This window comes from Sciurus vulgaris (genome assembly GCF_902686455.1).
Source record: "Sciurus vulgaris genome assembly, chromosome: 7".
NCBI classification, from domain to species: Eukaryota; Metazoa; Chordata; class Mammalia; order Rodentia; family Sciuridae; genus Sciurus; species Sciurus vulgaris.
In genome coordinates, this window is record NC_136467.1 from 126711187 (window position 1) to 126735587 (window position 24401).

General features: G+C 42.3%; 1 protein-coding gene and 1 pseudogene across 2 annotated transcripts; both read right to left on the reverse strand.

Annotated features, from left to right (window-relative positions):
• Positions 1–190: 190 nt before the first annotated feature.
• On the reverse strand, positions 191–24401 carry LOC306666964 (HLA class I histocompatibility antigen, B alpha chain-like). Its single transcript, XM_079149220.1, has 4 exons — positions 22025–24401; positions 21615–21751; positions 20303–20473; positions 191–6442 (listed from the first exon to the last, which is right to left on the reverse strand). Exons 1-4 carry the CDS (start codon positions 22802–22804, stop codon positions 6343–6345), a joined length of 1188 nt encoding a protein of 395 aa, XP_079005346.1. The 5' UTR covers positions 22805–24401; the 3' UTR covers positions 191–6342.
• On the reverse strand, positions 11029–12225 carry LOC306666965 (N-alpha-acetyltransferase 50-like; annotated as a pseudogene). The gene is made up of 2 exons: positions 12095–12225; positions 11029–11959 (listed from the first exon to the last, which is right to left on the reverse strand). The product of its transcript is annotated as an N-alpha-acetyltransferase 50-like (transcript).

Here is a 24401-nt window from a genome sequence, read left to right on the forward strand (position 1 = left end):
CCCATACATTTTTCCTAAATCTGTCTGGACTCATTCGTCCCACGGTCAACCTGCTTTTTTTTTTTTTTTTTTTTTTTTTTTTTTTTTGTGGTGCTGGGGATTGAACCCAGGGCCCTGTGCTTGTAAGGCAAGCACTTTACCAACTGAGCTATCTCCCCAGCCCACTTTTTTTTTTTTTAATGGTATTGGAAACTGAATCCAGGGGCACTTTGCCAATGAGCTACATCCCAAGCCTTTTTAATTTCTATTTTGGCACAGGGTCTTTCTTTATTTCCCAGGCTGTTCTTGAACTTGGAATCCTCCTGCCTTAGCTTCCAGACTCACTGGATATACAGGTATGCACCACTGTGCCTGGCTTTCACCTTCATTTCTTATGCACATCTCAGGTTGTGTCCCCTGCACTGAGTGCCTGCCTTGTCCCCTGTTCTTATATGCCCCTTCCAGAGTGTTCCCCTCCTCACCATTGGCAGCTCCATCTCTTTACTTTATATAGCCTGATAACTATGGGTGTTCTCCTTGACTCCCTTTTTCTCATACTCCAAATTTAATCCATTATGAAATTCTGTAAAGTCCATCTCCAGAGTGGATCCAGAATCCAAACACTTCTGCTATTCCCATTGCTCACACTCCAGGTAAAGGGACCCATATGTCCAGCCTGGAGCACAGCACCAGGTGTTCTTACACTTTTCCCTACAGCCTTGCTAGCATTTGTTTCCATTCTATCCTCAGCTTAGCTGCCAGAGTGAACCTTGGAAAAGAGAATATTTACCCCATCTGTCTTTACTCAAATCTGCCTCATTCAGAGGAGGAATTCTAACATCCCCTAGATCTGTAGTATCTGGCCATACTTCTGCCCTCTCAGTGACTTTGCTCAGGATGTCCCAGATTCCTTACTATCCCCAACAACACAGAGAGGATCCTACCCTAGTACATTTGCATTGAAAGATCTTCCTAAAAAACTTCCTTTGGACATCCTCATCACAAATTCTTTTAGGTTCTTTAAATCTTTCAAAGTTCTTTTCAACAAGACCCACACTGACTGCTCTGGTAAAACAACCATCTTTCCTGTCCCTGTATACCCACACTCTGGATCACATTCCTGTAGTATTACTACCTCCTATATGAAATGAACACTGTCCTTAATCTGCCTAGAGGGTGTCAGCTACTCTTCCTATTACAACATATACTTTACAAGGAAGGAGTTTGAGCCTGTTTTTCATTCACTAATGTATACTAGATGCAAACATAGTGTGTCATGTAGCCAGTGATCAAATATAGTCATACTTTGGAGATACTGTGGGTCCATTCCAGACCACTGTGGTAAGGAGACTATTATATTAAAGCAAGCCACACAATTTAAAAAAAATAATTTGTGGCTAAAATGGCTAACAATCATCTGAGCTCTCATTGAGTTGTAATCTTTTTCTGATGGAGTGTCTTGCCTTGATATTGATGGCTGCTGACCAGTTTGGTTGTTGCTAAAGATTGGTATTTCTGGGGCCATTAAAAAACAAAACAAAAAAAATGAAGTTTTCTGTATCAGTTGGTTCTTTTATAAAACATTTTCCTGTAGCATGTGATGCTATTTGATGGCATTTACCCATAGAACTTCTTTCAAATTTGGAGTCTGTTCTTGCAACTCAGTGTATGCAGTATTCTAAATTCTTTGTGACATTTCAACAATATTCACAACATCTTCACCAGGACTAGATGTCCTTTCAAGCGATCACTCTCTGCTCATTCATGAGAAGAGCTCCTAGTTGAGCTTGGTGGTGCCCACCTGTAATCCCAGCTATACAGTAGACTGGGACAGGAGTATCACAAGTTAGAGGCTAACCTTAGCAACTTAGCAATATTCTTAAAACAAAAAATAATCTGGCACAATGGCACATATCTATAATTCCAGTGGCTGGGGAGACTGAGGCAGAAGAATACAAGTTTGAGGCCAGCCTCAGCAACTTTGTGAGGCCCTAAGCAACTTAGTGGGACCCTGTCTCAAAGTAAGAAATAAAATGGGCTGGGGATATAGTTCAGTGGTAAAGCACCCCTGAGTTCATTGTCTAGTACTGGGGGTAGAGTGGGGTGGGAAAAAGGAGCTCCTCATCTATTCAGATTTTATCATGAAACTGCAGTAATTCAGTCATATCTTCAGGTCCTGCTTCTAATTCTAACTCTTGCCATTTCTGCCACATCTGCAGTTACTTCCTCCATTTAGGTCTTTAACCCCACAAAATCTTCTAGCAGGGTTAAAATCAACTTCTTTCAAACTCCTGTTACTATTTTTACCTTCTCCTGTAACTCTCCATTGTTCTTTTTTTGGCGGGGGGTAGGGGGTAGTGCTGGGGATTGAACCCAGGGCCCTAAAGCAGCACTCTACCAACTGAGCTACATCCCTAGCCCCCAGTGTTCTTAGTGACATCTGGTATGGCAAATCCTTTCCAGATAATTTTCAATTTACTTTACTCAGGTACATCAGAAGAATCAGTATGGCAGCTTTATCTTTATTAAATGTACTTAATAAGACTGAAAGTTAAAATGACTCCTTGGTCCATGGACTACAATATGGATATGGAGTTAGCAGGCCTAAAAACAAGTCTCATTGTATACACCCCACCCCGCCAGCTCTAAGGTGACCAGGTACATTGCTAATGAGCAGTAATACTTTGAAAGGAATCTTTTCTAAAAATAGGTCTCAACAGTGAACTGAAAATATTAACTAAACCATGTTGTAAACAGATGTGCTGTCATGCAGGCTTTGTTCCATTTATACAGTGCAGGCAAAGTGGTGTAATTCTTAAGGGCCCTAGAATATCCAGAATGACATAAGCATTGGCTTCAAAATCACCAGTTGCATTAGCCCTTCACAAGAGACTTGACCTATCCATTCACGCTAGAATTGACTTGTGTAGCTATCAAAGTTCTAGATGACATCTTCCAATATAAGGCTGTTTTGTCTACACTGAAGATCTGTTGTGTAGTGTAGCCTCCTTCATCAACCTTCTTAGTCAGATCTTCTGGATAACTTCAAATTTCTGCAGCTTCTCTCAGCCATCAGATTTTTTTTTTTTTTGTATCAAAGATTGAATCCATGGGGTGCTTAACCTCTGTGCCATATCCCCAGCCCATTTTATTTTTTATTTTGAGACAGGGTCTTGCTAAGTTGCTTAGGGCCTCGTTAAGTGGCTGAGGCTGGCTTTAAACTTGTAATCTTCCTACTTCAGCCTCCCAAGCCACTGGGATTACAGGTGAGGGCTACCATGTTCTGCTTCAGTCTCCAGAATTGAAGAGAATTAGGGCCTTTTTCTGTATTAGGTTTTGGCCTAAGGGAAATGTATTGGCTAATTTCATCTGTCTGGACCATGAAAACTTTCTCCATCTCAGCAATAAGGCTGTTTCACTTTTCTTACCATTTGTGTTCACTGGAGTAGCACTTTTAATTCCTTCAAGAACTTTTCTTTATAATTCACAGCCAGGTTTTGGCTTCACTCATCGTTCCACATATCTTCCTCACTAAGCTTTATGATTTCTAGCTTTTGATTTAAAATGAGAGACCTAACAACTCTTCCTTTCACTTGAACACTTAGCTTAATTGTTGTATCCCAGGGAGTAGGAAGGGCCTGAGAGAGGAAGACAGGGAGAATGATGAGTCAGTGGAGCAGTCAGAACACACACATATATTAAGTTTGCCATCTTATATGGTGGTGGTCCGTGGTACCCCCAAACAAAATAGTAACAGCAATGATCACTGATCACAGGTCACCATAAGAGGTAGGATAATAAAAATGTTTGAAATATTGCCAAATTACCAAAATGTGACAGACATAAAATGAGCACATACTGTTAAAAAAATGACCCAAATAGACTTGTTTGACAGAGGGTTTCCATAAGCCTTCAATTTGTAAACACTCTATTTGCAAAGGGCAGAGCAAAGCACAGTAAAGTGAGTTATGCCTGTAATGGTTAAACAAGTGATCATTGTATAGTACCTCCATTTTCTAGTTGCTTTACTAATTGAGCCTTGGACCCATTGCTGTTCTGTGACAGCTGCAGTACAACATTCTTTCATAATGATGTTCTCTCAGTGACATCAGGGCTGTTTTCACCCTTTCTCCCATACCAGACCTGCATTCCACAGCACACAAGTACATTTCTTTAAGAAAAGATGATCCTTGACTTATGGGTCCAATTTTCCAATCAAGAATTGAAATTAGACTGCTTTATAAATCTATGTGTTTGTATTTGAGCCAGCATTAGGATTATTAGAGCTAAGGGAAGGGAGAGGGATAGGAGAATAGAGCAGAAGAATTACACGAGGAATCTAACAAGAAACTATGAAATTCCTTTTCTCTGGTAGTTCCAGAATCTGGTACTTTAAAAAAGATTGGGGAAGATAACCTTGGAAGGAGGGCAAAGAGCTGGGGAGGCCTGAATATTGGTTTCTTGAGACCACAGAGACTTGTGGGTGGGGACAGACAAAACACCTACTTACTGTCAGAAGGGGGGCACCCAGGGGAAGTGAGGCCAGGACTTGTACATAAGAATAAGAAAATCTATAGAATTTTACAGAATAATCTATAGAAACTAAGAAATAAGCACATAAAAGTTGGGGGCTGAAAGTCAGACTTGGGTCTGAGCCTTTGTTGACCTGGCCACACAAAACCTCACTGCCTGTGGTCCTAAACATAGGACAATACCTGGACAATGGTTGGGTATCTGTGATCAGATCCTGGTGTGACAAAATTCTACTGAATGGACAAGGGTAACAGAGAAGTGAAGATGATTTAGCTGAAAAGTGAACACATCCACAGTGGGCTAAGCACCAACTGGGCACAGCCCCATACATACTGGGCTCCTCACAGCTTTCTATGTCTACCTACAGTAGACTCAGTAAAACAAATGTGGATTCTGGAAGGTTTTCAAGTTTATTCCATTTCCCAAGTTTTAAGAATTTTGAAGGCAAATTTATGTCCAGATTCTTATATTCAATAGGGAAGTAAGAAGCTGCAGTTCAGTGCTATAAAACATTAAGACAGGGATGGGGACATCTTGCCTGGTCTCTGCTGGAAAAGAAAAGTTGATCGGGAAAGACAACACAGGTCAGTGTGGGGAAGAGGTTTGGGGCTTCTCATTTTCTCACATTTTGCTGATAAGAACAAGACCCCATAGGTATATTCACATGCTAGAGCAGAATGTGAAGCTTTCAGGAGCTTTTGAAGTCACAGTGGTGTGTGTGTGTGTGTTAAACAATCATGTCACTGAGCCCCACGCAAGGCAGGGATCTCAAACTGTATAAGAAAATAATGAACAAATCCAGATCAGTCACTGTAAGTGATGACATTCTGAGCTGCCCACCATGCATACTCAATATGTTCAAATCAAAGCCCCATAACATGTCCCTGCTGCTCTACCCTCTTCAACTTCAGGCCCTCCAGTGCCTCACCATAGAATCCTTGGGAGATATATCAGAGACCTGAGCATTACCCTTGCCTAGGGTAGAATAAAACAGGAGCTGGTTACAACCCACAGGACACATGGCTCAAGGAGGAATTATGGGGTGGGTGAGCTCCCCCATGGATTCCCGTCTGTACTGTCACAGGGCCTCAGGGATCACCCACCTGTAAAATTAAAGGCAGCCTGTGTGTAGCTCCCTTTCTTTCCACCCCTGAGAGGACATCCTGTGAGCGGCCAGGAAGAGGCAGGGCCATGAGTTCCCAGAGGAACCCCCTAGTTCTGGGCCCAGGGAAGTTTATAGAACTGTCTGTAGATGGAGGGCAGGATCAAGAAACATCAGGAAAGGAAATTTTCAAGAAGAGAACCAACTGCTGTCCTGGAAGTCTGTCCACAACAGGCCCTTCACATCTGATCTGCAACTGCTGGGCATCAGGTTCCCTCAGCCACAGTCACCATGGTGATAAATAGGTCCTCGATTTTTCACATGTCATTTACAGAGTATTTCGCAAACAGAACTCCAAGCTGGGTAAGCATGTGTGTGTGACTGGTACTTGCCATTAATGAGACAGGGTAAACTTCAGCCTGGGGATTGAAATCTCCCAATGGGACAAAATTTAGACCACTCCTTACACCCTGTCCCTACCCGATAACTTCCTGCACATCACGGCTCTGGTGGCCACTGCTTCAAGAACCAAGCCAACAGGAATTCCCATGATAAGAGATGATGGGCTGAGGATGTGGCTCTGGGAAGAGATTGGAAGGGAAGATGAAGGACCCTGACTCTCACCTCTCAGCCCAAACCATGCCAAAGGGCTCCAGAATGGCTCATGCTTTCACTGACAACAGAGTCTTTTCTCACGTCCCCTCAAAACTCCATCTCAGGGTGGGGGCTTAGGCACCCTCATGCTGCACATGGAATGTGTATCTCTGCTTCTCTTCAGAAGGCACCACCACAGCTGCCCACTTCTGGAAGGTTCCATCCCCTGCAGGCCTGGTCTCTACAATCTCCATGGTCTGGCCCTCCCCCATTCTGCTGCCAGGTGTGGGTGATTTCCTTATGGAAGAAGCTCAGAGCCCACATCTTAGGGTGATATGGTCAGAATTGGGGTGATGGGTCATGTGTGCCTTTGAGGGGGGTCTGAGAAGACTCCAGAAATTTAGACACTGCATTTCTTCCCATTGACTACTGAAGCAAGTACTCACCTGACCACCCTGGGGTGGGAGAGCGAGTACAAAACACAGACACCATCCTGGACTTAAGGTTTTGAGATAATCTATTATTCCTTGGAAAGTTCAAGATTTGGGTTGAGTCAACCTAAGGCAAGGGACTTCAGGTCTCAAAGAGACTTTCAGTGACCTGGGTGAAGGTGGAGTGACTCAGAAAAACTTGAGTCAGAGCTCCAAAAACATTTGATGCCCAAGGTTACTGCCAGAATCAAAGGGAACTGCTGATCAGTTATTTCAGGGACTGTCTTTCCCTTCAATCCAGAAAAGGGAGACTGCCACCCTTAATCCTCCTGTAAGGTGGGTCCTGAGTCACTCTGATATAGCATCTGGAAACCCAGGCGAACTCATCTAGTCTGAACCAGAGGGTGGGCGGTATTGTAGCATAGGTTCCATTGTCCACTCTGGTGGGAGGCCAGCAAGGAGACCTAGGAGGTGGCCCGCTGCCCCTAGTACCTGCGCACTGTAGCATCTCCTTCCTGTCCTTCAGGTGGAGCCACTCCATACATGTAACTTCTAGGTAGGCCCTCATCAGTCGCTTCACATTTGTGCTAGGTGATCAGAGCCACCTTGGCTGCCGTCCAGGAGCACAGATCCTAGTTTAAGGAGATATGATCGGTTTCATCGTAGGCAGTCTTGTAAGTACCTGCTGAGGAAGCGCCAATCACGCCCCATGTAGCAGCCAAGCGTGGACTGGATGGTGTGGAACCCTGGCCAGAACCTAGCAACGTGCTGCGCTGTGGTTGCTGGGTCCCATACACTTAGCCCCGCCCCCTGAGAGAACGACGGGCCGTGACTGGTTAGAGCCTTTCGCGCCAAACTTACTGGAAATCCAAACAAATCCCGCAACGTTGGGTCGGATCCTAGGACTGGGGAGACCCAAGCCAGTCAACCGAGGATGAGGGCAGGTTGTGACTCGTGATCTGGGTCCGGGATCACTCACCAGCCTCACTCCGATTCTAGTAGCTGAGAAGGGCTCGCAAATTCACCCACAAAATATGGGCGTTGGCTTGGCGATCGGGTCTGCAGGTCCCAATACTCTGACTCTTCTGCGCCATCCACCGCGCCCGCGGCACCTCTCTGGGACTCTCGGGGTCACTGTCAGAGCACGAACTGCGTGCGAGCCACGCAGCGGAGGGCGATGAAACCCGGCTCCCCGTGACCCGACTGGGTCATGGCTGTGCCGAAATAACTCAGGGAGTGGGAGGTTGTCACGACCGTCCTCCTGCAGCGGGACCCCAGTCCCAGGTTGATGTATAGGGGAGGGGAGGAGGCAGCGGTGCGGGGCGAGACTCAGATGGGAGAAAGGAGCGGGGCCGGGGGTCAGAACAACCAGTGGACAAGGTAAAGCAGAGGTCTGGGCCGGAGGTGGCTGAGACGCGGTCCCTCTCCCCCCGCGGGGCAGTCCCTTCGTTGTTCCCCAGAAGAGGCCATTTCCCTCCTGACTCACCTGACCAGGCCAAGGTTCGGGGCTTCATGGCCCAGTTGGGGGCTTTGTAACCTGGAGCCGCGGCGACACCGATTAACTTCTCCAGGGTGCCTTAACAAAACTGTAGAGTGGGTGGTTTAAACAACAAAAATTCATTTTCTCATACTTCCGGAAGTTCACAGTCCCAGATGAAGGTGCAGGATGATTTGCTTCTTGGTGTACCCTTTTTTCTTGGCTTCAGAATTTATTGTAAGAATCCCTTCCCCTCCAGTTATAATAAAATATTCCACGTATCCGTCTGAGACCCCATCACAATGGCCTTTAATGTCCATTTTTAAATAGATTTTGTTCATGATGATATATGATGATAGAGGCTTTGCCTATAGCTTTCCTCTTGTCTTCTTGGACCTTCACCAGAACTGTCTTAAACATCTATATTACTACCAAAAACTCTTTGGAGCCAATCTCAACTTTTCTAGTATGCACCTCAAATTCTTCCAGCCTCAACCCAGTTCCAAAGTCTCTTCTACAATTTTTGGCACGTGGTAAGATAACATTCCACCCTGGTTCCAAAATCCATCTTATTTTGCCTAGGTTGCTATAACAAAAGACCACAGACTGTGTAGCTTAAACAACAAAAAGTATTTTTTCAGAGTTCTGGAGAATGGAAAGTCCAAGATCAAAGTTCTGGCTATTTTGCTTTCTGGTGAGGGCTTTCTTCCTCAGCAGCAAATGGACAACCTCTCACTATGTTCTTGTCTGGTCTTATGTTAATGGAAGGAGGGGGAAAAAAGGGAGAGAGAGAAAGATTTTTTTTCCCTACTCTTATAAAGCACCAGTATTATTGGTTTAGGGCTCCACCATTTTTTGTCGTTGTCTGTTCTTCCCTTCCCCTTTCCTTCCCTTTTCCTCACCTGCCTCCTTATTTTGGATTAACTTCCATATATCAAAGAAAACATTTGACCTTTGGTTTTTTTTGGGACTGACTTACTTTACTTAGTATGAGAGTCTCCAGTTCCATCCATTTACTGGCAAAAGTCGTAAAGTCATTCTTCTTTATGACTGAGTAATACTCCATTGTGTATATATCCCACATTTTCTGTATCCATTTATCTACTGAAGGCCAAGTTCATTCCACAGCTTAGCTATTGTGAATTGAACTGCTGTGAACATTGATGTGGCTGTATCACTGTAGTATGCTGATTTAAAATCCTTTGCATATATACAGAGGAGTGGGATACTGGGTTAGATAGTGATTCCATTCCAAGTTTTCTGAGGAATCTCCACACTGCTTTCCAGAATGGTGCATCAACTTGCAGTCCCACTAGCAATATATAAGTGTACCTTTTCCCCCACATCCTTGCCAACATTTCTTGTTGCTTGTATTCCTGATAATTGCCATTCTGACTTGAGTGAGATAGAATCTCAGTGTAGTTTAATTTGCATTTCTCTAATAGCTAAAGAAGTGAATATTTTTTCATATATTTGTCAGCCATTCACATTTATTCTGTTAAGTGTCAGTTCCTTTGCCCATTTGTTTATTGAGTTATTTATTTATTTTTCATGTTAGGTTTTTTGAGTTCTTTTTATATCCTGGAAAGTAATGCTTTATCTGAGGTGCAGGTGGCAAAGGTTTTCTCCCATTCTGTAGGCTCTCTCTTCACACTAATTTTTTTCCTTTGCTATGAAGAAGCTTTTTAGTTTGATGCCATCCCATTTATTGATTCTTGATTTTACTTCTTGAGCTTTAGGAGTCTTATTAAGGAAGTCAGTATGTACTTATTAAGGAGTAAGACTTAAGTCTTATTAAGGAGCCAGTATGTAGGAGTGTTGGGCCTACTTTTTCTTCTGGTATGTGTGTAGTTTCTGATCTAATACCTAGGTCCTTGATGTACTTTAAGCCGAATTTTGAAAACAGGAATATTTCATATGTCACTTATCTTATTATCAACCTGTTAAAGCCATTCCCTACATGCCAGAAAACAATCAGACAAAAACCAGTCTTGTTAGTAGAAGTCACAGTGATATTTGCATAATTAACACTTTTTGCTTCTACCTTTCCTAGAAGCAATTTGTTTTTAACAATTCCTCTTATCCCAAATCCTTAAACTCAATATTGAAGGCACAGAGTATAAGAAAATCTGAGATGTTCTGCAACAGATAAGCAATAACATAACTGTGTTATTCTCAAATATACTGTCTAGATATTTTTTCCTGTACAGTCAAATGTTCAATGGACATACTTTTAATTAACAGCCTGCATTAGTTGATATTAAATGCATTTATTGTACCATAAGCCCATCTAAATTTCCTTTTAGATATTTTTTAATATGTCCAAAAGAAAAACGCTTACTTTAGGTTGATTAGGGGTTCTGACCTATAAGGACTTCAACTCTATTTTTTAATACCTTTTAAAAATTTATTTATTTTTATGTGGTGCTGAGGATCAAACCCAGTGCCTTGCACATGCAAGGCAAGCACTCTGCCACTGAGCTACAACCCCAGCCCATCAACTCCATCTTTAAGTTTAGACTATTATTGGGCTTACCAAAGGAAAAGGATAGGATAGGAGAAAAAAATCACAACACATTTCTTTAGGTCAATTAAAGGCCATATCTCTAGTTTGGGATATTAAAAAAAAAAAAAATCTCACCAACCCATACTCTAAAAGTATAATAAAAAGTCAATAGTAGAACAAACAAAACTTCTAAAAACCTGCACACTCATTAGGAAAAAAAGCAATTTAATGCAAATTCTTTCAGGCCAAAGTATAACACTTCCTACCCAAACTGCCTCATCCATCAGCAAGAAGAGAAAAAAAAAAAGTTTTAAAAATCTAAATAAATTCGGTATTTCTTAAAAGGATAACAATGGTCTAACTCCTGAGGGAGTGCTTAGTAAGACATACTTGTGTTAGGAGGGATTAGCATTCCACAAAATAGTTTTTGAAAACCCAAAGTACCACGAACATACTAAACTTGTCTATGAATCAGAAAACAGGATATTGCTGCTGTTTCTTTTTGTCTTCAGAAGTAAACAATAGTTGTAAGCTCTGCCCTTCAGTGTGAAAGCAGGACATTAGGAAAAGAAAAAAAAAATTGACATCATCTGACACCCAAATTTTTGGGACCATACATTTTAACTGTGAAACTGAACAGAACTGTTGTCTCCTTCCTTCAATCCAACCACCTCACAAAAATAAGAGAACTAAAACAAACCAAATGTGATTATTTAAAAAAAGTCTTTGAAAGTATTAAAACTTCTAAAGGAACGAAAAGAGAAAAAAACAGGAACAAGAAGGAAGGAAAGCCTTAGGAAAGGGGTGTGGGCAGGGCATCAATGGATCTCTTTTATTTGGCAACAAGCAAGTGCACGAAAATTCATTTGTAATTTAAGTTTTCTGTTTTCTGCGCATCTGCATTCTGACCAGAAGACACTTTGAGGTTTTTCTGAAGCACATGAGCAACTACAGGTTCTATCCTCTTATAAGAGCTCTTCTGTCTCAATAATCTCAAAGCAAAAATGTCCATAGAAGTCAATTTCTGAATCATTACTGATCTGGATGTGCAGATAGATGTCAAAAGTTCCTCTTTTCTGCAGATGTTTAAGATATGATTTAATATTTTATTTCCTGTTCCTAGCCTTCAGAAAGACATCCTGGTGTTAGGATAAAGTCTCTTTTGATTCTGCGAATGATCCACCCTGCAGCATACCGCACCTACAGCAATATCATTGAAATAGGCAAGTTTCGCTAGCTCCCCAACCTCCAGCACATCCCTGTAGAACTTGTCCTTGAAGCTGCCTGGAAAGATGACCTGGTTCAATCTCTTCAACCGTTCAAAATGTCGCAGTGTCCTTCTCCCAGTTCCATCTCACTACTTTTCCCTGCCTGCTATCAACACCGGTCGTTTTTTGCGGCCCCAGATTCCCGGCCACCCCACACCACAAGCTGGTCTTCGCTTAGGAAAGAGAGCTGAAGGGATGACTGACGCTGCGGAAGTCCAGCGTGGCCCCGGCTCTCTGGAGCGGTCCGGGTGTCTCGCGCTGTCGCACCGGTGCCGCTGCTTCTCCACCCGTGCACGCAGAGCACTCAGCTCCCGCCTGTCGCCGCGCCGATCCATGTTTTATTGAGGAGTGCATTATTTAATCTCATAAGTATTTTGAGATTTTGTGCTTAATTTTCTGCTATTGATTTCTGCTTTAATTTCCTGATGGACTGAGAGAAAATGTATGATTTATAGTCTTTTGAAAATGTATGATTTATAGTCAATTTGTTGAGGTGTGCTTTATGTCCCTGAAAATGGTCTGTCTTGGTGAATGTTCCATGGGAACCTGAGAAGAATGTGTATTCTCAGTTATTGCATAAAGTAATGTATGCATGTTAATTATATCAACATATTTGATGGTGCCATTGAAAGGACAACTATGTCCTTTCTGCCTTTCTGCCTTCTGGATTTGTCCTTTTCTGCAGAGGGGTGTTGAAGTCTCCAGTAGTGATTCATCTATTTCTCCTTGGTTGTATCAGGTTTTGCCTGGTGTATTCTGATACTCTGCACTTACATGCATATCCAGTAAGGATTGTTACATTGTCTTGGAGAGTTAATCCCTTTAACATCAAGCACTGCCCCTTGTTTATCTCAGATAATTTTCTTTGCTTTGAAGTATTTCCTGTGTGAAAGTGATACAGCTACTTCAGCTTTCTTTTGATCAATGTTAGCATGGTATAACTTTCTCCATCTATACACTTTTAAGCTACCTGTGCCTTTGTATTTAAATAGAATTTCTAGTAAATAGGATATTTTGGACAGAATGTCTGACAGGGGTCATTTATAATCTTTGTTCTTCTATTGTCGAGGTGTTTATTCTTCTTGCTTCTTTCAATAGGGTTCTCTATGTTTGGTTTTCTATAGTTTGAATATGACATGCTTAGGTATAGGTTTTGGGGGCCTTTATGTTGCTTGGTGTTCTGTGTGCTTTATGGTTCTGTGGTTTGGTGTCAGATATTAATTGGGGGGTGGTATTCTCAGTCATCATTGCTCCAGATATTGCTTCTTCTTTATTCTTTTTCTTCTCTTTCTAGTATTGCCCTTACAGATATGTTACAGTTTTTGTATTTAGTTCCTTTTTTTCACTCATTTTTCTCTTTTCAGATTATGACAATTCTATTAACATACCCAGAAGTTCACAAATTCTTTCCTCAGCTGTGTTCAGTCCAGTAATGAGCCTGTCAAAGACATTTTTTTTGCTACAGTGTGTTTTATCTCTAGAATTTAACAAATTATTTCATAGAATCTCCATATCTGTGCTTACATTATCTACCTGGTTTTACATGCTGTCTGTATTTTCCATTAGAACCCTTAGCATACTATTGTTTTAAAACAATCACAGTTGTTTTAAAATTATAGTCTGATATTTCATCAGACTCTGCCATATCTCAGTCTTGTTCTGGTGCTTTGTCTGAACTCTGGTAAATAGGCTTTAGTGATGTGGTTTTATAATATGGCAGTGGGTAGGAAGGGGAAACTTCTATAATCCTATGATTTGTGTTGAGTCTCTCTCTCTCTCTCTTTTGGTGGTGCTGGGGATTGAACCCAGGGCCTTGTGCATGTGAGGCAAGCATTCTACCAACTGAGCTACATCCCCAGCCCAGTGTTGAGTCTTTTTTGAGCCTGTGCCCTGCCCCTGGGCTTTAACATTCACCAGATATTAGATTATTCTTTTCTTTTTTTTTTTTATCCCCTTTGGTCTCCAAGATGGTTACTTCTTTTTAGCTCATGGATGGCTGGGGCTGGTTGGAGCTGGGTATTTTTCTTTCCTCCAGATTGGTTACCATTACCAGACTCTGATAAGTGGTATCTCTTGAGAATAGCCCTTATTAATGAGAACAGAATATTCTGTCATATTTCAAAATACTCATTTTTTTCTCACTCCTTTATGGAAACTAAAATGTAGATAGCATGGAAGAACAAAATGGAGTAGTAGTCACCAGTGACTGGAATGGGCAGAGGTGAAGGGAAGTGGAAAGACCTTACATAAGGGACACCAAAACATGGTTCGATAGGAGTTCATCATGGTTTTCTACAGCACAGTAAGTTAACTATTGATTATAAATACTGGCATATTTCAAAATAACTAGAAGAGTACAAAAGTCCTCAACACATAGAAGTGATGAATGTTTGAGCAAAGTGCTGATATTATCATTGTTTTAGTCAGCTTTTTTTTGCTGCGGTGACCAAAAAAACCTGACAAGAACAATTAAAGGAGGAAAAGTTCATTTGGGGGCTCATGGTTTCAGAGTCCTCAGTCCATAAATGGCTAACTCTGTTGCTCTGGGCCCAAAGAGTGACAAAACACCTGGTGGAAGTATGTGGAGAGGAAAGCAGCTGAGGATGTGGCCACAGAAAGCAGAGAGGGAGCTCTCCACTCAGCAAATACAAAATATATACCCCAAGTCACACCCCCAATGACCCATCTCCTCCAGCTAAAACTCCATCTACCTACTGTTATCACTCAGGTAATCTCTACCAGGAGATTAATTCACCCATTAGGTTAGTGTTCTTGTAACACAATCATTTCACTACTAAACTTCCTTGCATTGCCTCACACAGGAGCTTTTGGGCGGGGTGGGGGGGGACACCTAATATTTAAACAATAGCAATCATTGTACAATGTACATATATGTGTCAAACTATTATATTGTAGCCATAAAAATGTACAATTAAAAAAAAATGTCTCAGTAAAAACAACAACAACAAAAAACCTGTCTGCCTATCTACCTACCTAGTGTTTCTCCTTTAGTAAAAGGAAGATGGAGGATATTTTTCTCCCTGTCTTCACTATGAGAACCTGATAAAACTCCTACAGGTAAAATTCACAAAACTTTGCGATTCCCCCCAAGTTCTTGCTTTATTTATTTTTTCTGTGCTGGGGATTGAATCTGGGGCCTCATGAACGTTAGGGAAGTGCTGTACCACTGAGCTACATCCCCAGTCCTCCCCTGTAGCATTTATGTCTCATAGTCTCTAAATGAAGTCTCCAGCAATTTGTCAATTACAGTTCAGGTTTTTGTAGCCATATCTGTCACTGATTCTCTCCAGTTTTCTGTGCTGGTGATTTGTGATTCTGTCTATCTGTCTGTTTTTCTAATTCTGGGGATAGCCATTTCCCCTGTGACCTTTCTTGTCTAGGAAGAGTTGTTGATTCCAGTTTATTTAGCTTTTTACTTGTTGGTAGAACAGATTGATGACTTGGAGGATCTGCACTTCTACCAGAGATTGGCAGATGAAGTTTCCTTTTGATCTACTTATCTGGTTTTCTATCAATGTGATATTAGCCTCATCCAATTATTTGGGAACTCTTTTTTCTCCTCTCTTTTCTTGAGGAGTTTGTATAAAATTCGTGTTTATTCTTAGTGCAATGATTGAATTTACCAGTGAGCCATCTGAGCCTGGAATTTTCTTTGTGAAATATTTTTACATTATGTTTTTGTTTGTTTGTTGTTTGTTCATTTTGTGTGTGTTTGTGTGTGTGCTGGATTGAACTAAGGGCTTTTCACATGTTAGGCAAACATTCTACCTCAGGACTATGTCCCTAGACACTGGTATGGATGCATGTGTGTGTACACACACACACACACACACACACACACAATATAGATATCCATATGTATATACACATAAATAAATATACATATATGTGTACATATATTATATATATTTGATACTGGAAATTGAACCTAGGGTCGCTTAACCACTGAGTGACATCCCCAGTTCTTTTTATTTTTTATTTTGAGGCAGGGTACTGCCAAGTTACTTAGGGTCATGCTGAGTTGCTGAGGCTGGCCTCAAACTTGCAATCCTCCTGGCTTAGCCTTCCAAGTAGCTGGGATTATTCCATTGTGCCTGGCCTCCTGGAATATTTGAATTATGAATTTAATTTGTTAAATTTGCATTTGTGGGTTCACATTTCTTATTTTATCTTGATTCACTTTGTCCAGTTGTGCCTTTAAAAGTATTTATTCATTTTGTATCATTATCAAATTGACTTCTTGGCATAACTTCTTTATTAGAGTTTCATTATTATTTATATAAATTTCCCTCAAAACACCACTTCTGTTGCATCTCTCACATTTGGATTACATTTTTTAGACCTTTATTTTATTCGTTTATTTATTTTTTTTAATGTGGTGCTAAGAATCAAACCCAGTGTCTCACACCTGCTAGGCAAGTGCTCTACCACTAAACTACAACCCCAACCCTGGATTACATTTTTTAAAAAATATTTTTTACTTGTACATAATACCTTTATTTTATTTATTTATTTTTATGTGGTGCTGAGGATCGAATCCAGTGCCTCACATGTGCTAGGCATGTGCTCCACCACTGAGCTACAACCCCAGGCGCTTGGATTACATTTTATTAAGTTAAAAATTCTGATTTCTCTTGTAATTTCTTCTTTAATTAATGGGTGTTTTAGAAGTACACTGATTAATTTCCAAATATTTGAGAACTTTCCAGATATATGAGTCCTTAATTGTGGATAGAGAATATACTCTGTAAATTCAGTTTCTTTAAATTTACTGAGGCTTGTTTTAAAGTCAGGAAATGGTTTGTTTTGGAGAACGTTCCATATACACTTAGGAGAATGTCTATGCTAATCTTGTATGTGGTACTTAAAAAAATGTCAGGTTAAATCAGCCTACAGCAGGATTTCAGTATTCTATGAACTTATTATTGATTTTTACTTGTTCTGTTAATGAGAGAGAAGTATTGATCACCAAATATAATTGTGACTATGCCCATTTCCTTTTTATATCTTCTAATTTATGCTTCATCTATTTTCTGTAATTAGATATTTATACATTTATAGTCATTTGTCCCTTAATGATAAAAATATATTCAGAGAAAGGCATTTTTAGGTATTTTTATCATTCTGTGAACACAGAGTATACATACTTATGCAGCCCTAGATTTCTTATGGTTGCTCTTAATATATCTATTTTTTCACCTTCCCCCCCCCCCTTTAGTATTGGGGGTTGAACTCAGGGGTGATTTACCACTGGGCTATATTTCCAACCCCTTTTTAAATTTTATTTTGAGACAGGGTCTCCATAAGTTGCTGAGGATGACCTCAAACTCCTGCCTCTACCTCCAGAGTTGCTGGGATTACAAGTATGTACCACCATACCCATTACTTTTCCATTTTTTTAGTCTATGTGTACCTTTGAATCTTAAGTGTGTCTACTGTAGACAGTGTGTAGTTTAACCTCATTTATCCAATGTGACAATCTCTGCCTTTTATTCCATTTCCATTTAATGTTAATGAAGTTTGTCTGTAATTTAACTTGTGTTCTATATGTCTCATGTCTTTTCTCCCCCTTTTTTTCCTTTACTGATTCTGCATGTGTCAAGTGAATATTTTCTACTGTAATATGTTAATTCTAATTCTTTTTCATTGTGGTTTTCTTCATGGTTGCTCTAGGACTTACTCCATACAGTTTGTCCTATCAGAAACTACTTCAGAATTCATTCTTATTTTCAGTGAGATATGAAGATGCTATTCTCTATAGCTGTATTTCTTCTTCTTTCTTTGTTGTGCTGTTTTTTTAAACATCATATCTGAATATGTCATAAACCCAACAATATATTGTAAGAATTGCTTTATGAAAATTTTGGAAAGTTTCTATTTCTTTGTTTCCAAGATCACTCATCTTTTATTCTTCAGTACAGTCTACCATGAATCCCACCTCACATCCAGTGTATTTGATGTCTCAGATGCTTCCATCTTTGGAATTTTGATTGTGATCTTTTATGTGTCTTATGTAACTGCTTGGATATATGGAATGCATTTACAAAAACTTGTCTTAATGTCATTGTATGCTAATTCTAACATCTGTATGAAGCCTAGCTTTTTCCTTGCAGCTGAATATCAGGACTGCCCTCTTTCCCCACTCTACTTCCCACACCCTGCACTTCACACCACATGAATACATTTGTCTCTTCAGTAAAGAAGTCATAGGCTCTATATTTCAAGCAAATAAAAATCTAAATTAGATTCTGCTTTATAAATCCACAAGTTTGGATTGGAGCAATCACTAGGTTTACTAGAACTAAGGGCAGGGAAAAGGGACAGATGATTAGAGAAGACAAAAACCTAACAGGAGTCTATCTATGATGGGAAATTATGAAACCCTTCTTTTTTGCTAATCCCCAAATCTGGTTCATTTAAAAAGATTGGGGAGTGAATGGGAAGTACAATCCAAGGAACACTTCTAGAAAGAGGGCAAGAACTGTATAAGCCTGAAAATTCACCTTTTGACATCACAAATTTCCTGTGTGCAGGAGCTGCCTGAATCTTGTAAGGGTAACACGATATTTTGGATCTGAAATATCCTTCAAAAGTTCATGCTGAAAGCCTGGTTCCCAACATGTGGTGCTATTGGAAGATGGTGGGAACAGTAAGAGGTGGAGCCTAGTGGGAGGTTTCAGTTACTGGGGTGTGCCCTCAAAGGGGATGTGTGGCCATGGTCTCTTCTCTGTTTTGTTCCTCTACTAGGTGCTGCCACCATGACAGGCTGCTTTGCCAAAGGTTCAAAAGCAATGGGGACAGTTGATCATGGACTGAAATCTCCAAAACTGGTAGCCAAACAACCTTTCCTCTTGTAAGCTGATTATCTTCAAAAACAAATGCAGATCATTCACTGTAAGTGGTGACACTCTGAACAGCACACCATATACTCAAAATGTCCAAATCCAAGGAATCCCCATAAACTAGGAGTCTCCCCTTGCCCTACCCCCTCTCCCACTTTAGGCCCTCCATGGTCTCACCTTTATAAGCCATGAGAGATACATCAGAGACCTGGGAACTGTCACTGCCTGGGGCAGAGCAAAAAGAGGATATGGCCAGAGCCCATTGGAGTTCTGGCTAAAGGAGGAATTATGGGGTTGGGTGATCTCCCCTATGGGCTCCTGTCTACATTACCCCCAAAGGCCTCAGAGACCAATTTTCTGCATACTTACAGGCAGACTGAATGTAGCTGCCTCCTTCTTCACCTGTGAGAGGCCAGGGTTGATGATGGGTCATGAGGTTCCAAAGGAATTAGCAAATCCTGAACCCTTGGGAAATTTCCAGAACTATGACTTCAGACCCAGGGCAGGATCAAGAGCCATGAGGAAAGAAGAGGTAAAGGGACAAAGAAATTGTTTTCCCAGAAGGTACCTCAGCAGGGACATTCCCCTGTTACCTGCTACTGCTGGGAATCAGGTTCTCGTCATGATCATCAGGGTGATAAATTTTTCCTTCATGTTCATATGCTTTGAAAAAGAGGCTCCAGGCAAACAAGGCCCCATGCTGGCTAAGCACATGCGTGTGGATGGTACTTCCCGTTAACGATGCAGGGCACACTTCTACCTATGTTTGAAATCCCCCCATGGGACAAGAACTCTGCGTTCTTTTTCTTCCACATCATAACAGTGATCACAGCTCCAATGACCATAGCTCCAAGGAGAACCAGGCCAGTGATGATTCCCATGGTAGGGATGGTGGATTGGGAAGACTGCTCTGGGAAAGGAAGGAAAGGTGAGGGGGCCCTATTATGGTTTGGATATTGTTTGTCCTCCTGGGTTCACTGGAAGTGTGGTTCCCAATGTGGCAGTGTTCTGATGGTGGGACCTTTAAGAGGTAGTGTCTAGCAGGAGGTCCTTAAGTCATTGAGGGTCTGCTCTCATGGGACCCCTAGTTCTCTAGAGAACAAATTACTATAAAAGAACCTCCTCTCTATGGCTTCTAGGCTTGCCGTGTGATTTCTCTCTCTTGTACTAACTCCTACCATTCTGATGCCATCTGCTATGAGGTCCTCACCAGAACCCAAATGATGCTGGTGCCATGCCTGTGAACCTCCAGAACTGTGAGATACTAAACTACTTTAAGTACCCATCTTCAGGTATTTCACTGTAGCACGGGAAAATTGATCTACTCATGCCCCGATGCATAGATTTCATCCTGGATCCTGCTGAGGGTCTCCAGAATAGCTCCTGCTTTCCCCCAAACATGCTCTGTGCCCTTACTCCCCTCCTTACCCCATCTCAGGTGAGGGACTCAGGCAGCCCCTCATGGTGCACATATCATGTATATCTCTGCTTCTCTCCAGAAAGCATAACCACAGCTGCCCACTTCTGGAAATTTCCATCCCCTGCAGGCCTGGTCTCCATAAGTTCCATGTCCTGGGTCTGGTCATCCCCATCCTGCTGCCAGGTCAGGGTGATCTCCTTAGGATAGAAGCCAAGGGCCCAGCACCTCAGGGTGACCTCGTTGTCAGAAATGGGGTGGTAGGTCACAGGTGTCTTTGGGGGCACTGTAGAAATATCAGGAAATTAAAACTTTTTGCATTATCTTCCTTGGACTACTGAAGAAACATTCTTATGATCATCCTTATAACTGATGTTACAATTGAGGTGGGGAAGAGAGTGTAAAACCCAGCCACTAGCCAATTCTCAGGTATCTGGGACAGTATTCCTATTCTTTGGAAAGTTCTAGAATAGGGCCAGACAGCCCAGAATGAGGTGCTAGGTCTGTGGGAGGGACTTAACATTTTGACCTGAGTGAAGTCCCAGAGACTTCAAAAAACAGGAGTCGGACCTCCAAAGAAACAGGTTTGTGGCAGAGAACAAAGTATAAGAGAAAGTCTCCTTGTGATGCCTAAGGCTGCTGCCAGAGTCAAAGGGGACAGCTGGTCAGTTATTTCAGGGACTGTTCAACTCAGGAGAGACTGTGAGGGAGATGTAGAAGGGCTTAGGCAGCCAGAGCTAGAGGGCAAGTGAGGAGGTCTGGGGCAGGACTAAAGGAAGGGAGCTTGGAGAGGGTCTTCTGATGAGGTCAACTTCCTAGTTGAGGAAAGTGGACACAAGCAGGCGACCCAATCCCACAGAAGCTTTCGAACACAAGTTCAAAAAAGTGAGGGCTCAAATAGTAAAACTAAAACAGACGTGGACAGAGGAGGCGCCAATCAATAACAGTGTGGAGAGCATGGACAGGGAAGAAGTTAAGGAAAGGAGGACATTTCAGAGAACATAAAAAGAGCAGGCTAAAACTCCCCACCGGACTCCCAGCTCTGGGGTCCCTTCTCTCTGTTGGCGTTTTGCAATAAACCTGCAGCTTGCTATCTCTGTTCTTTTTGTTCCCCCCCCTCCACCACCCCGTGCTGGGTATGGAGCCCAGGGTCCTGTACTTACAAAGCAAGCACTCTACCGACTGAACTATCTCCTCAGCCTTGTGTTCTGTTCAATTCTTTGCTGAACAGAGACATCAAATCCAGCATCCCTAGATAGTAACAACTGGATCCTTAAGTCCTGAGAGTAGTGTGGGTCTTTAGTACAGTATTCAAAAACTCAGGGGAACTCGATCCTCTCTGGATTCAGGGGAGAGGGATATTTTAGCCCAATTTTCCTCTCCTTCTGGGAGGTGGGCAGGGAGATCTGCAGGAGATCCGGAAGATACCCTCAGCCCCTGGTACCTGGTATCTGGTACTCCAGATATCTGCCAAGCTACTCTATGCACTCCTCCTCCATTTAGGCCCTCACCCGAAGCCTCCCACTTGCGCTGGGTAATCTGGACCACGGTGACCGCGGCTGTCCAGGAGCGCAGGTCCTTCTTGAATGCAACGTAGTTCTAGGCGCCCTGAGTGTACCCGCAGAGGAGGCGCGGGTTCGGCCGCATGATGCAGCCACAGATAGTCTGGTAGGTATGAGACCCTGTCACCGCCACTCTGTCGGTCCCGCCCCATGGACTTGCCCCGAATGAGACTGACGGAAAGTGACTGGTCAGAGTCTTTTCCCACTGAAATCGAAAACCCAGCCAGAGTGAATCTCTGGGGCTTTCCGCCGGTCTAGGTGACCTGCGAGTCCCGCGGCCTTAGGGTGAAGCTGGGTCACTCGGACCCATCCATGGAGAATGGGGCCAAGAAAGGTGTCTGGCGTCCTTCGCTCTGGTCCCAGGGCACTCACTGGCGTCGCTCTGATTGCAGTAGCCCAGCAGGTCGTTCAGAATCACTCGGAAAGTCTGTGCACTGCGCTTGACGATCCGTGTGTTACGGTCCCAATATTCAGGTCCCACCTGCTGGGTCCACGGCATCCGCGGCTTTGCCCTGGGATTCCCCAAGTCGCTACCGAAGCACACCAACGGAGTGTGGTCCACGTAGCCCATAAAGATGTACCAGGCCTCTCCGCGGCCCGGCCGGGACACAGCGTTAGTGACGTACAGGAGGGAGTGGGAACCTGGAGGTGGGCAGCCCCTGAGACCCTCCTCCCGGCCCTGGTCAGGGGGATCCGAGGTTAGTGGGATGGGAAGGGCGGGCGTAGACGCGGGCGCTGGAACCCGTGAGACCGAAAAAGGGGAGGAAGAATAAGGCGACCAGGGGGCAGGGAATGAGATGGGAGGGTCAAGACAAGGGGTGGCGGAGGTGGGGAAGGTCTGGATCTCCGTGCAACCACAACCAAGACAGGATTTCCCCGGGTCAAGCGCCCCGCCGGCAGTGCCCTTGCTCCTCCCGCAACAGAGGCCATTTCCCTTTAAACCCTGCACAAACCTACTCAGGTCTCGGTTAAGGCCAGGGTCCGAGAGAGCAGCAGGAGGGTTTGGAGAGCCAAGACCTCCATTCTCAGGGTCTGGAGGATATGACTCTCCGCCAGTCGGTGGGGACTTCATAACCTGGAACCGCAGCGACGCTGACTGGGTTCTCTGGAAACCCGACACGCAATTGGAGGGAGAACTGGCGCCGCGTCACGAGTGTCCAGGCAGAGGGACCTGACACGAGTTTGGGGAAGAAAACTTCTGGAGGTGGGAAATTCCCAAGACTTGGCTTCTCTATCCAGACACCTTTCTAGGGCTAGAGACTGATAGAGTCACACCTGGGATCCGGGCCTCTGTCCTGACCCTCTCCTATTGGCACATTGTCTCCCTGATTCCTGGCCATGGAGCTAAAGTGTAGTTAACAAACCTTTTGGTTTCAGGATCTCTATACACTCTAAGAAATTAGTGTGGATCCCCCAAATAATTATGTTTGTGTGGACTATATCTAGTAATGTTTGTCATATTAAAGCCACTTTAAAAAATGTGATTCATTTAGAATATTACTAATAGCATGTTAATATATAATAGTTTTAAGGAGAAATAACTATTTTCCAAAAGAAAACAACATAGACAAATGGACCTTTTTGCATTTTACAGTTTTGCAAATTCTTTTTGTATTTATCTCCTTAGAAAATCGCTAGATTTTCATATCTTTGGCATTTTACCTGTTATTTTGGTTGAAAAATAGAAAAAATGCAGCCTCACACAAATATGTAGGAGAAATATTTTTCATAGTGTTTTAGATAACTGGATATTTATCAATGCTACTGCACTGAAATGACTCAAGTACTATTTTCCTAAAGGGTCTATGAAACAATATCATAGAATAGTTCCTATTCTGTTGCTTTACCATACATTTGTGTTTCTTACATATTGAACAAACCTTGTGCCAATAATGCATCATGTTCTTTAAAGGCATGCATGTGATCCAGTGTTGACACATTAAAGTACAAATTATAAAAAAATCACATGTTAATATTACCACGGATTTCACCAGTAAAATGTATTAAGTTTTGAGAAGCTGTCAAGTTTATGGTAGTGGATTCAAGTTCTCCGAGATTCTAATTGCCTTTTGAGAGCTTGCATTTTATCACTGGCAAAAATACTATCAATGGGTTATCTTAAAGGGACATGCTCAGGTTATTTTTGAGAATGTTGACCAAATATTTAAGTCTAAGTAATCATAATTTGTCATGCATTCTTTTAAGTAGGAATAATATTCTGTAAAAAGGGGGCTACTACACCTCAAAAAATATCTTGTTGACCCAAACACTCTACTTTGGAATGCCGATAGAAGTGTTTTATGTGTTTTTCCCATTTAATCATATAAGATATTGTGAAAATAAGAACACTGGAATGGTGATTTAGTAAGATTAATAATTTTTAATACTCCAACCAGGATATTAAGTGAAAACTTCTTTTTTCTTCTGTAGCTAAGAGGTGGTGAAGAATAGAATAACTACTGTTGATGTTTGGTACCATAGCTTCCTTTCTTGCTGTGTCTTATTTTCATGCAAATAATGTCTTAGTAATACTCCAAAAATAGTTTTGACTTTGTGGATCCTGTGAAAGGATCTGAGCGCCTCTGAGGATTCCACAGATGACAGTTTGATAACCAGGGTTTTGAGTAAACTGTGAAGAGTTGCCAGCTGACTCTATCTTCTTTGCCTCT